Source organism: Neltuma alba, unplaced genomic scaffold (genome assembly GCF_004799145.2).
Source record: "Neltuma alba isolate B1F8T4 unplaced genomic scaffold, ASM479914v2 tig00008081_pilon, whole genome shotgun sequence".
Classification (NCBI taxonomy): Eukaryota; Viridiplantae; Streptophyta; class Magnoliopsida; order Fabales; family Fabaceae; genus Neltuma; species Neltuma alba.
The window spans coordinates 15368-28489 of NW_021634941.1; the positions used below are offsets into that span (position 1 = coordinate 15368).

Sequence of the window (13122 nt, forward strand, 5' to 3'; positions counted from 1 at the left end):
AAAATTGAATATGGAAATAAAATTCCCAGGGAACCAACAAAAACTCCAATCCACCGGCGCCGATATGACCATTGTCTAATTTCAACGTATGTTGCTGTCGGGGTTTTATATTATTTTTATTATTATATATTACTACTTCCGGTTCTTAATATAAGATCTCATTTAACTTTTATTTTGGTTCTAAATATAAGACCCCAATCTATTTTATCTCTTATATTTATATATTTTTTCTCAAGGTAGTCTTTCTAATAATGATAGTTCTAGCCAATATACTTGATTATCAATGATATTTAAAAAAAAACATATTTATTACAAATAACTAACTTAACTTATTTCTTTAATCTCCTCTAATTAGTTAACTAGCTCTTATAATTAGGACCGGAGCTAGTATAAGTGTTTTGAATCTGATCAAGAACAGTGGCCATGTTTTGAAAGAGGTGCACCAAAAAACATGTCTATTACTACCTCCAATTCTAATTATAAAAGCTAGTTGACTAATTTGAAGAGATTAAGAAAATAAGTTAAGTTAGTTATTTGTAATAAATAGATGTTGTCTTTCCTAAAATATCCTTGCTAATCAAGTATATTGGTTAAAACTATCATTATTAGAAGGACTACATTAGGAAAAAATGTATAAATATGAGAGATAAAGTGGATTGGGGTCTTATATTTAGGATCAAAATAAAAGTTTAATAAAGTCTTATATTAAAGATTGGAAAGAGTATTATAGATTTTAGAAATCATTTCAGTTTTGGGCTACGGTTCGATATTTCAATATTCTTATCGAAGTCAAATTTAATTAAAATACTGTTGAGTACTAAATATATACAATTTTTTTAAATAAAAATTTGAGTATTGATTTGTCACGTATGAGTAGTAATCAGTCCTAACACAACATGTGTGTGTAGACATAATACACTGTGATGACGAAGATTTTCCATAGGAAAATAATGCAAAGAATCAAAAAATAACAGGCTAAAAAAACCAGCTCAGCACCAAGTGGACATTATTGGCCAAAGTCATGCCATATCAAAAAATTAATTAAAGGAGAATTACAATGAGGTTTAAAAAATAATTATTAAAAAGTCTCAATAATAATTTAAATAGTCTATAATGACAAGTTTAATAATAAAAAAATAACAGTTTTTAATACTTGTTTTATAATTAATTTTTTTAATAGGATCTTATTGTAATTTTTCCATTAATTAACAGGCCCTATCTAATTATTTCTCTTTCAAAATCAATTTCATGTTTACAAATTAAGGTGGAAACAATTAAATAAAATAAAGAATAGAGAATTACAATCAAGTCCCATGCAAGAGAAATAATTACTAAAAAGTCCAATAACAACTCGAGCAGTCTATAATAACAAGTTTTAGAGCGGGAAATAACAACTTCTAAGACTTATTTTATAATTTTTTTTATATAAAATCTCACTGTAATTCTCCCAGCCAAAAAAAGATGTGTTCATTGCTCCGTGATACGAAACTTTTTAAGTTCCACGTCTAATCAATATCAGGGCCAAATTTGTGTCCTGCTCAATAATACATGAGATATATCAATCCAAAAAGTTCATTTTGTCTTTATTTTAACTTACACATGAATTGATAATTAAACTTCAAAATTTAGGCTGCTGGTTTGCTAATATATCATGAACAGGTTCAAAAATATTAATCAAGTTATTCATTACATATCTTCTGCACCAACCCCAACCCCGAGTATTTAATGCTGTTGCATTCTCAAAGCTTGATCTTAAAATCTCCGATTAAACTTGTACAACTCCTTATTAGTTGAAGGAAGTACTTGGGGGGATTATACATTCATTTCTTATAAGTGAAGGTTGAAGATGAATCAGTGAGAGTGTATGTATATACAGCTATGTAATGATTAGAATATGGTGTTTGGATTGAAACCAAACTATAGTTTCAAAAGTGTTTTTACGGTTTACGAAATAAATATGTAAAGAAGTTTGTCTCTGAGAGGTGGATTTGATTTCAGAATCTGTCCTACATCCCAATTCCCAACATGGGTCACCAAGATAACGTTATTTCCTATTCCACGCCTCAAATGATACATGCACGCCTTACAAAACAAACTCGGCCTACCCTCTCAATATATAAAGTACTCCTCCAGTCCTTAATATAGGACCTAATTCTTGAATTAGTTTTGGTTCTAAATATAAAACCCATTTTTCATATTTATCAATTTTCTCTAAATTACCCCTATGGATACTCCCTCAACCATAATCAAGTAGAAGAGGGAGAAGGAGGTATTAAGAAAAATGATTATGGTGTTTTAGGAAAAATGTGTCACTTTTCTTATGATTAACTAATTTACCTAATTTCCTTAATCTAATCAAATTAGTTAAATGGGTCTTATATTAAGAACCGGAGGAGTACTATTTTTCATCATTAATATTAATATAAGAGCTGGTTAATTAATTTGAATAGTTTAAGAAAACTAATTAAATTAGTTATTTATAATAAATATGTGTTGTTTTTACAAAAATATCCTTACTAATCAAGTGTATTACTTAAAACTATTGTTATTATAAAGACTATCTTGAAGAAAAAAAAGATGAGTATGAGAAGCAAAGTGGATTGGGATTTTATATTTAGAATCAAAATAAAAGTCAAACGAGTTCTTATATTAAGGATCAGAGATAATATTATATTTATATATATATCACTCAAGTAACAATACTTCTAATTTGACCGACAATATTCACGTTTAACATAATATTGCCAGATATCAAATAACTGTATATAAGCAAATAATGATACTAGTAAAAAAATTTATGACTACTATATCGTATTAATAAGATTCAAATATCATATCATGATGACTCAATTATGTTTAAGACCAACATTCAACACCCTATTATTATTTTTTAGTAACATTGAGTATCATAATTTTATTTATGGCGTATCTAGCATACTAGCACATTGATGTTGTTTTCCTGGTGCACCCGCACCCATCAGGCCATTACTCTTTGATTTTATCTTCCAGTTATACTCCTCCGGTCCTTAATATAGGACCCAATTCTTGAGTTGGTTTTAGTTCTAAATATAAGACCCATTTCTCATATTTATTAATTTTTTCTAAATTACCCCTATGGATCCTCTCTTAACCATAATCAAGTAGAAGAGGGAGGTGGGATATTAAGAAAAATGATTATGGTGTTTTAGGAAAAATGTGTCACTTTTCTTATAATTAACTAACTTACCTAACTTCCTTAATCTAATCAAATTAGTTAAATGAGTCTTATATTAAGGACCGGAGGAGTATTTAATATCATGATCTTATTTATAGTTTAGGAAAATAGATGTATTATGAATAAGATTAGGATATTAAAAGTTGAAAGTATTAGAAAAATAAGCACCATACATGAGATCAATCAATAAAGTCAAGTGTTAGATCCAAATTAATTTTATTTAGGGAAATTACAAATAAAGACCTCCAATATGTAAAATTATGACTTAGGATCCTGAATTTGAAAAATAGCAAATAAGGACCTGGTCTCACTTTTACAAATATGAAATATGAGTGAAATCTCTGAAATACCTCTCAGCCAACTTGTATTTGGTCTACTGAAATTGTTATTCGTTAAAGTGAATTTGTCATTTAGTCAACTCGTCATTTAGCATACCCTTAACCAAGTTGTAATTTGGTCTACTGAAATTGTCATTCACTAAAGTAAATTTGTCATTTCTCATAATCAATTTGTCATTTAGTTGAAGGGTATTTCAGACATTTTACCATGATTTCATATTTGAAAAAGTAAGATCGGGTCCTTATTTACTATTTGAAATCGTAATTTTATATATTAGGAGATCTTTATTTGTAATTTCCTTTTTATTTATGTGGTTTAAACTTTTGACAATGTCTTCTTCTGAGCCCAAGTCCCAACTATTATAACAAGCTCTGGGTAATTTAAGCTTATTTTTCCAGGATTGTGGTGGATGCGTTTTACACACACACAGATTTATATATATATATATATATATATATATATTAACTTTTGCGTAGCGACACAATTAATTAAGCACCGACAAAAATATCAACTGGGCATATTTTGTTTCTCACTGAATAATTATAAAAAGGTCAAAGACCACATTATAATAACAGGTTTTTTTTATTGATATAGATAGATATTACAATTATTGCTGGTCAAAAAAAGATAGATATTACAATTATTGAATCATGGATTCTAATCGGTTGATAAGCTATCAATGTAAAATATTGATTTATATAAATAACAAAACAAGAATATTAATTATGGATGTTCAATAAGCAGCCCACACTATGCTTCCAACGTTTATTTATTTTATAGAACCATGTGTTTCACAGATTGCACACTTTAATTACTGAATTATTCAACGCACAGCTCAACTACATCTTTTATTCTTTTTTTTTTTTAAATGTGGAATCTTGTAACGTATTTTTGAAAATTTAAATTTATTCAGTTTCAACAATGATAATATTCATAAAAAGGTTGGCAATGATCAAGAGTGTCTTTATCATTATCCATCTTTTCAAAGATAAGGGTCACCTTTTACCAGCAGAAAAAAACTAATCCTTATTAAATTTGCTCAATATATGCCCAATTTTTTCCGCTCAATTGATACTGCTACCTCTTTCCGTATTTAATATAAGATCTAATTCACTAATTTAAAGATATTAAAAAAATATTAAATTACCTTAAAATATTTATATTTATTATTTTTCTCCAAACAAATTAATATATAGATTTGATTCTCATATACATGGGAAATCGAATCTCAAATGATACAAACAGTGCTTGTGAATTTTACTTCTAAATCATGAGTTTTCTTTGTGATTGTGAAGATAATTTTTTCATAATAATTAACATATTAACAGTAAATCTATATCAAAAGAAAACTATTTGTGACTATATACTATTTATTTTCTTATTTATATAAAGAAATATTTTTTTAATGAACTATAGACACGATGCTTACATCATATGTGAAAAATTACTCCTAATGATTAATGATAATGTTTGCAGTTTGACTATAGTTGGCCCAAGAAAGAAAAAAATTTATAGCTTAACTAAGGGAGTGTTTGCTCAACATAAAAAACACTGTTAAAAAGTGTTTTCACGTAACTTGACACAAATTTTTTTATGCAATTATTCTTTTAAAATCATGGTTTAGTTTCCATTTAAACACCCCTAAAACTATGTGCATTAAAATTTTTAGTTGTGTGCCATAATCTGATGCCCAGTCTTTTTATTTTTTATTTTTTACTTTAATTTCAAAAAAAGTTATGACTATACATATTAAATTTCATCAAATATCGAATATAAAGTGTATAACAAGTCACATTTTTATAAGGCACAGAGAACCAACTTTTTTTTTTTAAATTGTTACGTATAAGTATTCTCCTATTGAAGATAATCTCATCAAAAGTACTATTGAATACTAAATGTGACACCTCTCTAAGTGGGATTAATTTAGTGGATAGGACACAAACAAAAACCAGCCACCATAGTTATAAACTTATAATATTTATTTTGATATATTAGTTTGTTGAACCATACGCAGACATTGTCGAGCCATATAGAGAATGCAAGTGAAATGCTAAGATACTAATATCAAGTAAGCTGACGCCGATCCTCATCAGCCTTCTATTATGACTCTCTGAGAGAGGCTGTCCTCTGGCAGCTAACACGTCAGTGACAGCTTCGTTCTCACATGCCAATCCAAATTCTCAAATCCATTTGCAACTTCATGTCTTCCCATTCAGAAAAACACGCTCTAGGAAATATCTAGCCACCCATCATTAATTCTGCTGGGTTAGACATACTATAAATACCAACCCCATTACCCATCCTTTCTTGTGCTCTCCATCTGTTTGCAGTAAATTCCTTGAGCATTTTCTCTGTGTCATTCTTTCTTCAGTACTGTTTCATTGAAGGAAAATGACGATTGAACAGTGCAAGGATGTTGAGAGTGGAGAAGCCCTTAATGGGCTTCAGGATTTGGAGGTGCCCTTGGTTCTATCAGGGAAGGACGTTGAGTCTGATTCTGAACATGATAAGGTGGAAAATGGATCCAATGGAATGGTCCTGTTCAGTACATTTGTTGCTGTCTGTGGTTCCTTCGCATTTGGAACTTGTGTAAGTATCTTTATATCGTCCCCCCCCCCCCTCTCTCAGTGATTTGAATTATGGAAAGAAACAGAAAAGAAAAGAACTGCACTTCCTCCTCCTCCTCCTCTTCTGCCTTGGAAAACTTCGTGCATGGCTTGAGTAACGTTCTGAAAACTGATAGTTACTAAGATCCAAACCAGAAATTACACCACACAAACAAACAAAAAAAGGTTTGGAGTTTTAGCTTAAGTTATTATTTTGGCAGGTGGGCTATTCAGCACCCACTCAAGCAGCTATCAGGGCAGATCTAAATTTGTCTCTTGCTGAGGTTTGTATTTTGTTTTCCTCTCTTTATTGAAACTTTCTTCATATTATATTATAGTCTTATTACAGCCTGTTTTCCTCTCCTCTTTCCGGGATGGCAGTTTTCCATGTTTGGATCTTTAGTCACTATTGGTGCCATGCTGGGAGCTATAACAAGTGGGCGGATCACTGATTTTATTGGACGGAAAGGGGTATGATTATATGCTAAATCTAAAACTCTAATACTTTTAGCCGCTTTTTCACTCTGCTAAGTCTGAATTTTCTTGGGAAACAGGCAATGAGAATTTCTGCAGGTTTTTGCATTATAGGATGGTTAGCTGTCTTCTTCTCCAAGGTATGATTTTCTGCACAATTCAAATCCATCTGAAGTTTTTCCTTCTCTATCATTATGGAATTGTTACAGAACGTTAAAAGACGCATGATTTTACCTGCTTCAGTGTTCTAGCTTTCTTGACATGGGAAGATTATTCACTGGATATGGAATTGGAGTTATCTCATACGTGGTAAGTATCCAATAAGGCCTTACCAAAAGGAGCAAAAAGATAACTTCGACACTAAGCTTCTGCTAATTAACATAATGTATATGTTGACTTTTAATGACAACCTTACAAATTTTTAACACATGTTAGCGGAATGAAACAGGTCCCTGTATATATAGCAGAAATAGCACCGAAGAACCTGCGAGGAGGACTTGCAACAACAAATCAGGTATGAGAGGAGAATTGACTGTTGTATTTCTGTTGTTTCCTAGATTGATGCTGGGTTTAATTTTGGCCTCTGCAATGATTGCTGTGCAGCTTATGATTGTTATTGGAGCTTCAGTCTCCTTCTTGCTAGGAAGCGTCACAACTTGGAGAACACTAGCTCTTGCTGGCAAGTAACATAATTACGTTTCAATTTCACTTAAAATGCATTCAGTGAGAAGATAAAGGTCTAAACTTTTGTTCTTGGTTTAAACTTTGAAGGGCTTGTGCCATGCATTTCATTGCTGATTGGTTTGTGCTTTATACCTGAGTCACCCAGATGGCTGGTAAGTATTACATTAGTATATATGATCAAAAGGGCTTTGTCTTTTAAGAGAGGAAGATAAAAATGTAATTAATAAACTGAAAATCATTGTTTCCAGGCAAAGGTTGGCCAAGAAAAGGAATTTCAAGCAGCTTTAAGGAGACTTAGGGGAAAAGATGTTGATATCTCTTATGAAGCTTCTGAAATTCTGGTACTTTCCAAGCTCTTATAACTGTTTGAACCTTTGTAAATAAGGCTTTTTAGTAAGTGTGAGACATTCCAGGGGTTGATTAACTGTTCTGTGTTCTGTAACAGGAATATATTGAAACTCTTCAAAGCCTTCCCAAAACCCAGTTTCTAGATTTGTTCCAAACCAAACACGTGCGCTCTGTAGTTGTAAGGAACTCTCTCATTTCAAGGATATTTAATCATGGGTATGCAACAATTAAAAGGATTCTAATTATATTTTACAATTCAGATTGGGGTAGGGCTAATGGTATGTCAACAACTTGTTGGAATCAATGGTATCGGATTCTACACGGCAGAGACTTTCGTAGCAGCTGGTAAACGAAAACATATGAGCTGATTTTAATACCCATAAAAGGGGAAAATAAGAGAAAGATGAAAATTCATACTTATCATGTGTAACTTGATTTGCAGGTTTTTCTTCAGGCAAAATTGGCACCATAGCCTACGCTTTTACTCAGGTTGTTGATCTTTTCCTTTACTGATTTCCTAAACATCAATCGTATAACTATATTTCTGTATAAACTCAAGTCTTCTGATAATGAATGACAGGTTCCGTTGACCGTGGTTGGAGCCATTTTGATGGATAAGTCTGGTAGAAGACCACTCATCATGGTAAATCTAATTTCAAGTGTTCTTTTTCATTCATCATCTTATAAAGCAAAGTGAAGTAGGAGCTTTGCTTGTGTTACAAACATGCTCATATTCATGCATTTTGCAGATTTCTGCAGCTGGGACATTCTTAGGCTCCTTTATGACAGGAGCTGCTTTCTTTCTCAAGGCAAGTCTTCAGTATTATATTATGCAAAAATATTAGATATAGCATTTGAGAGTTTCCAAAAAAATTTCCATGAATCATACGTTCATTAGAGAATCTAACAGCAAATACTCATGAAACTTCACCAAAGTCTGGTCCTTATCAGCTAGGTCTAGTGCTTGAGCCTCAAATCTGAACTTGTGCTATCTGATTCCATTAAACAGGGTCAAAGCTTACTGCTTGGGTGGGTACCAATATTAGCTCTCGGTGGCATACTGGTAAGTCTACTTCTGCACCTACTGCTAGTTACCGTACATATTTTATAATCTGAAGGCATCTGGTTACCGTACATATTTTATAATCTGGAGGCATTTGGTTAACTGGCAAGTGAACTACGAAATCTATGAACTTAATCTTGACCCTCTTTGTAACCAGATCTATGTAGCAGCATTCTCCATTGGGTTGGGACCGGTTCCTTGGGTGATAATGTCTGAGGTATGTATCCCTTGACACAAGCACCTTGAAGCTTTTATTTTCTATAAATCATAACGAGGAAAAGATAAACAGAGGGAAGCCCAGGAAAATTATTCTAATTCTAGTCTTCATTTGGCAGGTCTTTCCCATACACGTGAAGGGAACTGCTGGAAGCTTGGTGGTTTTGGTGAACTGGTTGGGAGCTTGGTTGGTTTCGTACACATTCAACTTCCTCATGAGTTGGAGTTCTCCTGGTAAGCACAAACTGCAATAAACTCAGCTGATATAGCTTTGTTATATTGATCTTGTGAGGTTTGCACAATGTTATTGGGGCTAATAATATGAATTGAATCTATGGATTGTGATGGGTACATGTTGTCATTTTACTAATTAGACAACATGTACCCGTCAACTTACGGGTACCTCTCTTATATCACATCAATATTTTTTATTTAAAATAAATAAAATTTATAATAAACTGTATTTCTGACAATCTATGGATAGTACAACTTATTTCTTAGACTCTATGAAATGCAAGAAAAACATGCATAAGCGTATAAAAAAAAAACATGTAAAAATTGAATGACTATCTAGTTTATTTTGTAACTCATGCTTCATTTTCCTTTGTTCAGGTACTTTATTTCTGTATGCTGGATGTTCCCTCTTGACCATTCTATTTGTTGCAAAGTTAGTCCCAGAAACCAAAGGAAAAACTCTAGAAGAGATTCAGGGATGCATCAATTCATAAAGGAAAATGACTAATTAAGAAAGATTTGGATGGGTAAATTCAGGACTTTAGTGTCTCAACTATCTCTGTCTTGTTGAATTTTGACGGTGGAAACTCAAAGCATAAAGAAGGATATCGCCATGGCAGAAAGATACTGTCCAGTGATCACAGGATCATGTATCAAATTCTTTGAGCTTCATTTGATAAAGATGGAGGAAAGCTTCATATAGGCTAGGAACCCAGAAAATCATAAAATGCAGCTACCTTCAGGGCACATGTGAGTTATGGATGAATTTCATTGATGTAATAATGAGTGACAAGTTACTTGAATTGAATGTATTCATTTTATCATATTAGTTTATTATTAAGATTCTTTTTTTCATGGGCAACTCATAGTGCGCATGTCTCTCTCTCCATGTATATATCTATATAGTATTTATTACTCTTATGATCTTATATACAAGTCATTTGTAATATTTTTCACTTTAAACCTTAATAAATCTGACTTAAAATTTAACAAATTTTCCAACTTTAACTCATTTAATATAGACCCTTTCTAAAAAAATAACAATTTCTTCAATAATAAATAAAAGGTAAAACAATACATTTATGTTCAAAATTTAATTATATGATTTATAAATAAGGAAAAAAAAATCTTCTATCTATTTTATAAATAGAATCAAAAGAGTATTATGCTAATAAGGTTGACAAATATAGAGACAATCCCGTAGAATGAGGCTAAGATAACCAAAGAAGAGAAAAATAAAGGTAAAAAAAAGTGTTTGGTTTCATACTAAAAACTATGGTTTTTGTTACTTTTTTTTTTTTATAAATTTAATCAAGGATTTCTCCTTTTGAAGTTTAAAGAATAAAAGATTTTCATCTCTCCCAACAAGTACGCTTCCTAAGATTCGAATTTGTGTTCTTTTTCTTACGAGAATGAAACCGTTTATCACTTCAACCAACTGCTCGTTACTTTTTATTGCTTTCTAATATAAAGTCAAACACACTAAATCATAAAAAAAAAAAAACATCTGTGGTTACATTCTAATAGATAATCAGGATCCGATGTCTTGCATTACTGGGATAAGGTACGAAAAAACTTATATATTGTTTCTTGCTTCATAAGATTATTCTTACTTTCAAGAGATTTTAATTCTATTTATTTTTTTATTAGTTAGTATTTTAAAATTTTTCCAAAAATATATCTATTTCTTGAGCTCTCTAAACGAATTTGTCATCAAGTTGTCTTTTGCAGCACCTATTCACTAGATTTTGTCCCCTCTGATGATGGAAATATGATTATATATTTAGTAAATGCTTTACCATTTTTTGTTTTTTCCCCCTCTCATTAAATATGGTATATTTAGCTTGTTTGATTGGTCCCTCAAAATTCGAACAAGGGAATGGGATGAATTTTGATTTGGAAAAGATATTAACGTAAGAGGATTAGGATATGACTGCATATAAAGCCTATCTTATAATGACCCTTATCTTTTTCAAAATGCCTTGTACGTTATCAATTTTGTGATGTTAAAGTAATTAATCAAATTGCTCCCAACAAGATTAGTCTCAAACTCAAAGTAGCTTGAAAATATTTTGAGTTATATGAAAAAAATTAATTAGATTTTTTTTTGCCAAAAGTAATTAATTAGATTTATGCAATGCATGTGGTCATATCGTAAATAGAAAATGCACAATTTATAATCTGTAAATGCGACTTTATGATATTTTATGTGTTTGTAGATAGGTATGGATTTAATAAATTCTTTTATGAAAAGCAAATTCAAATTAAGTCAAAATCTGCCGATTACGAGCACTCAAATTAAAATAAAATTCCAAGGTAAAAACAATTAAAATAAAACTAACATTACATATGTCCCTAAATCTTAGTTAAAGATGAGGTTGCATTTGATCCTCCATGAGAGTGATGGGTACATGAGTTGTTTTTATTGTGAGAAGGATAAAAAAAATTAAAATGAAATAAAAAGAAGCATATTTGGTACTCTTCCGGTCTTTAATATAAGATCCATTTAACTGATTTGATTAAATTAAGAAAGTTAGGTAAGTTAGTTAATTATAAGAAATATGACATGTTTTTCTTAAAATACCATAATCATCTTCCTTAATATCCTCCATCCCTTTTCTACTTGATTATGATTGAAGGAGTATATAGGAGTAATTTAGAAAAAAATGATAAATCTAAGAAATATATCTATATTTAGAATTAAAATCAACTCAATAATTAGATCATATATTAAAGACTAGAGAAGTAATAAATATGTGATAAAAATGAATGTAATAAACAAAAACTTCTATAACAAGTAATGACAAATTCCTGTAGATATTCGAATTTTTTGTGGTTATATTTTTTTCCAAGAAAAAATTTGGCTTGACATGATGGATTTAATTTTATTTTTTTAACTAATTTACTAATAATTCATTTCTTATTTTTTCCCTTTGTTTTTTTTTTTTTACCTTTGTTTTTTTTTTTAACCTTTATTTTCCCCTGTGCTGAAGCTCTTCATTTTGCTGTGCTCGTTGTTCACAACATCGTCATCGCTTGGCGCGTGCCACGTTTTCCTTAAACCATCGATGACGCACGGACGTATGGTGGCCTTAAAATTGTGGAGGTAGCCTCGTCGGTGTTTTTTTTTTTTTTTTTATTCTGTTATAAAAAAAAAATACATTTTCGTTTTTCACAAAACCAATCCTATAATTATTATATTTCCTTGCGAAGAAAAATCACAGGATGAAATGAAGAGACTTTGACGATTCGCCTGTTCCTTTATTCATTCTACATAAGAGGCGCTTTGAAAATTGAGAACGTGAAACTGAGTAATTTCTGGAGACGGAGTTAGGATATCTGAATGGTGCTGGAGCTTGGATTCCAAGGATTGCGGATTCGAATCAGAAGTAAGCCTTAGTCTTTTCTCAGACTCGGTCGGTATTTTTCCATGTCCAGTTTAGAAATATTGTACGTATGTGCTGAAACTGTTCCATATGCTGGAGTGATCAGGATTTGAGCTTCACTACGTTCACAATCTTTTGATGGCTTTATGATGCACTTTAACTGCCCAGAATTGTGTTTAGGTTCACTTTTTTTTCCCCCTTCATCTACAAAATCTCGCCTGATCAGTGTGGTAGTTGAGTTTTCGAGCTGGATGACTCATGCACGGGACCAACGGTGAAGTTCAATTTACATTTTTGTTGTCCTCAAATTGTTCGCGTTATCCAAAATGGAATTTCGAATACTAGCAGATGAGGTTATTCTTGTGTTAGATGGATGTCGGTGACAACTGGGGGAATCATACTCTATACTGCTAACTCTCTCTTATGGTGTACAAGGGTGTCTCAATTAGCATTTTAATTTTAGTGTGTGTGTGTGTTGTGGGGTTTATACAACTCAAAGTGGCAAAGTAATCTAATTACCTGGGGTTTCCACTTTAAGCGACATATGTGGGTTCTGCA

The 13122-nt window shown here is 31.4% G+C and overlaps 1 protein-coding gene across 1 annotated transcript; it reads left to right on the forward strand.

The window, feature by feature from the left end:
• Positions 1–5944: 5944 nt before the first annotated feature.
• LOC114753692 (sugar transporter ERD6-like 16) lies at positions 5945–10024 on the forward strand. Its single transcript, XM_028942393.1, has 18 exons — positions 5945–6142; positions 6381–6443; positions 6541–6630; positions 6714–6773; positions 6877–6942; positions 7082–7147; positions 7237–7312; positions 7405–7469; positions 7566–7658; positions 7763–7843; positions 7926–8010; positions 8108–8154; positions 8246–8308; positions 8415–8474; positions 8675–8728; positions 8886–8945; positions 9064–9178; positions 9557–10024. The coding sequence occupies exons 1-18, from the start codon at positions 5945–5947 to the stop codon at positions 9670–9672; spliced, it is 1458 nt and encodes a 485-aa protein (XP_028798226.1). The 3' UTR covers positions 9673–10024.
• Positions 10025–13122: the final 3098 nt, after the last annotated feature.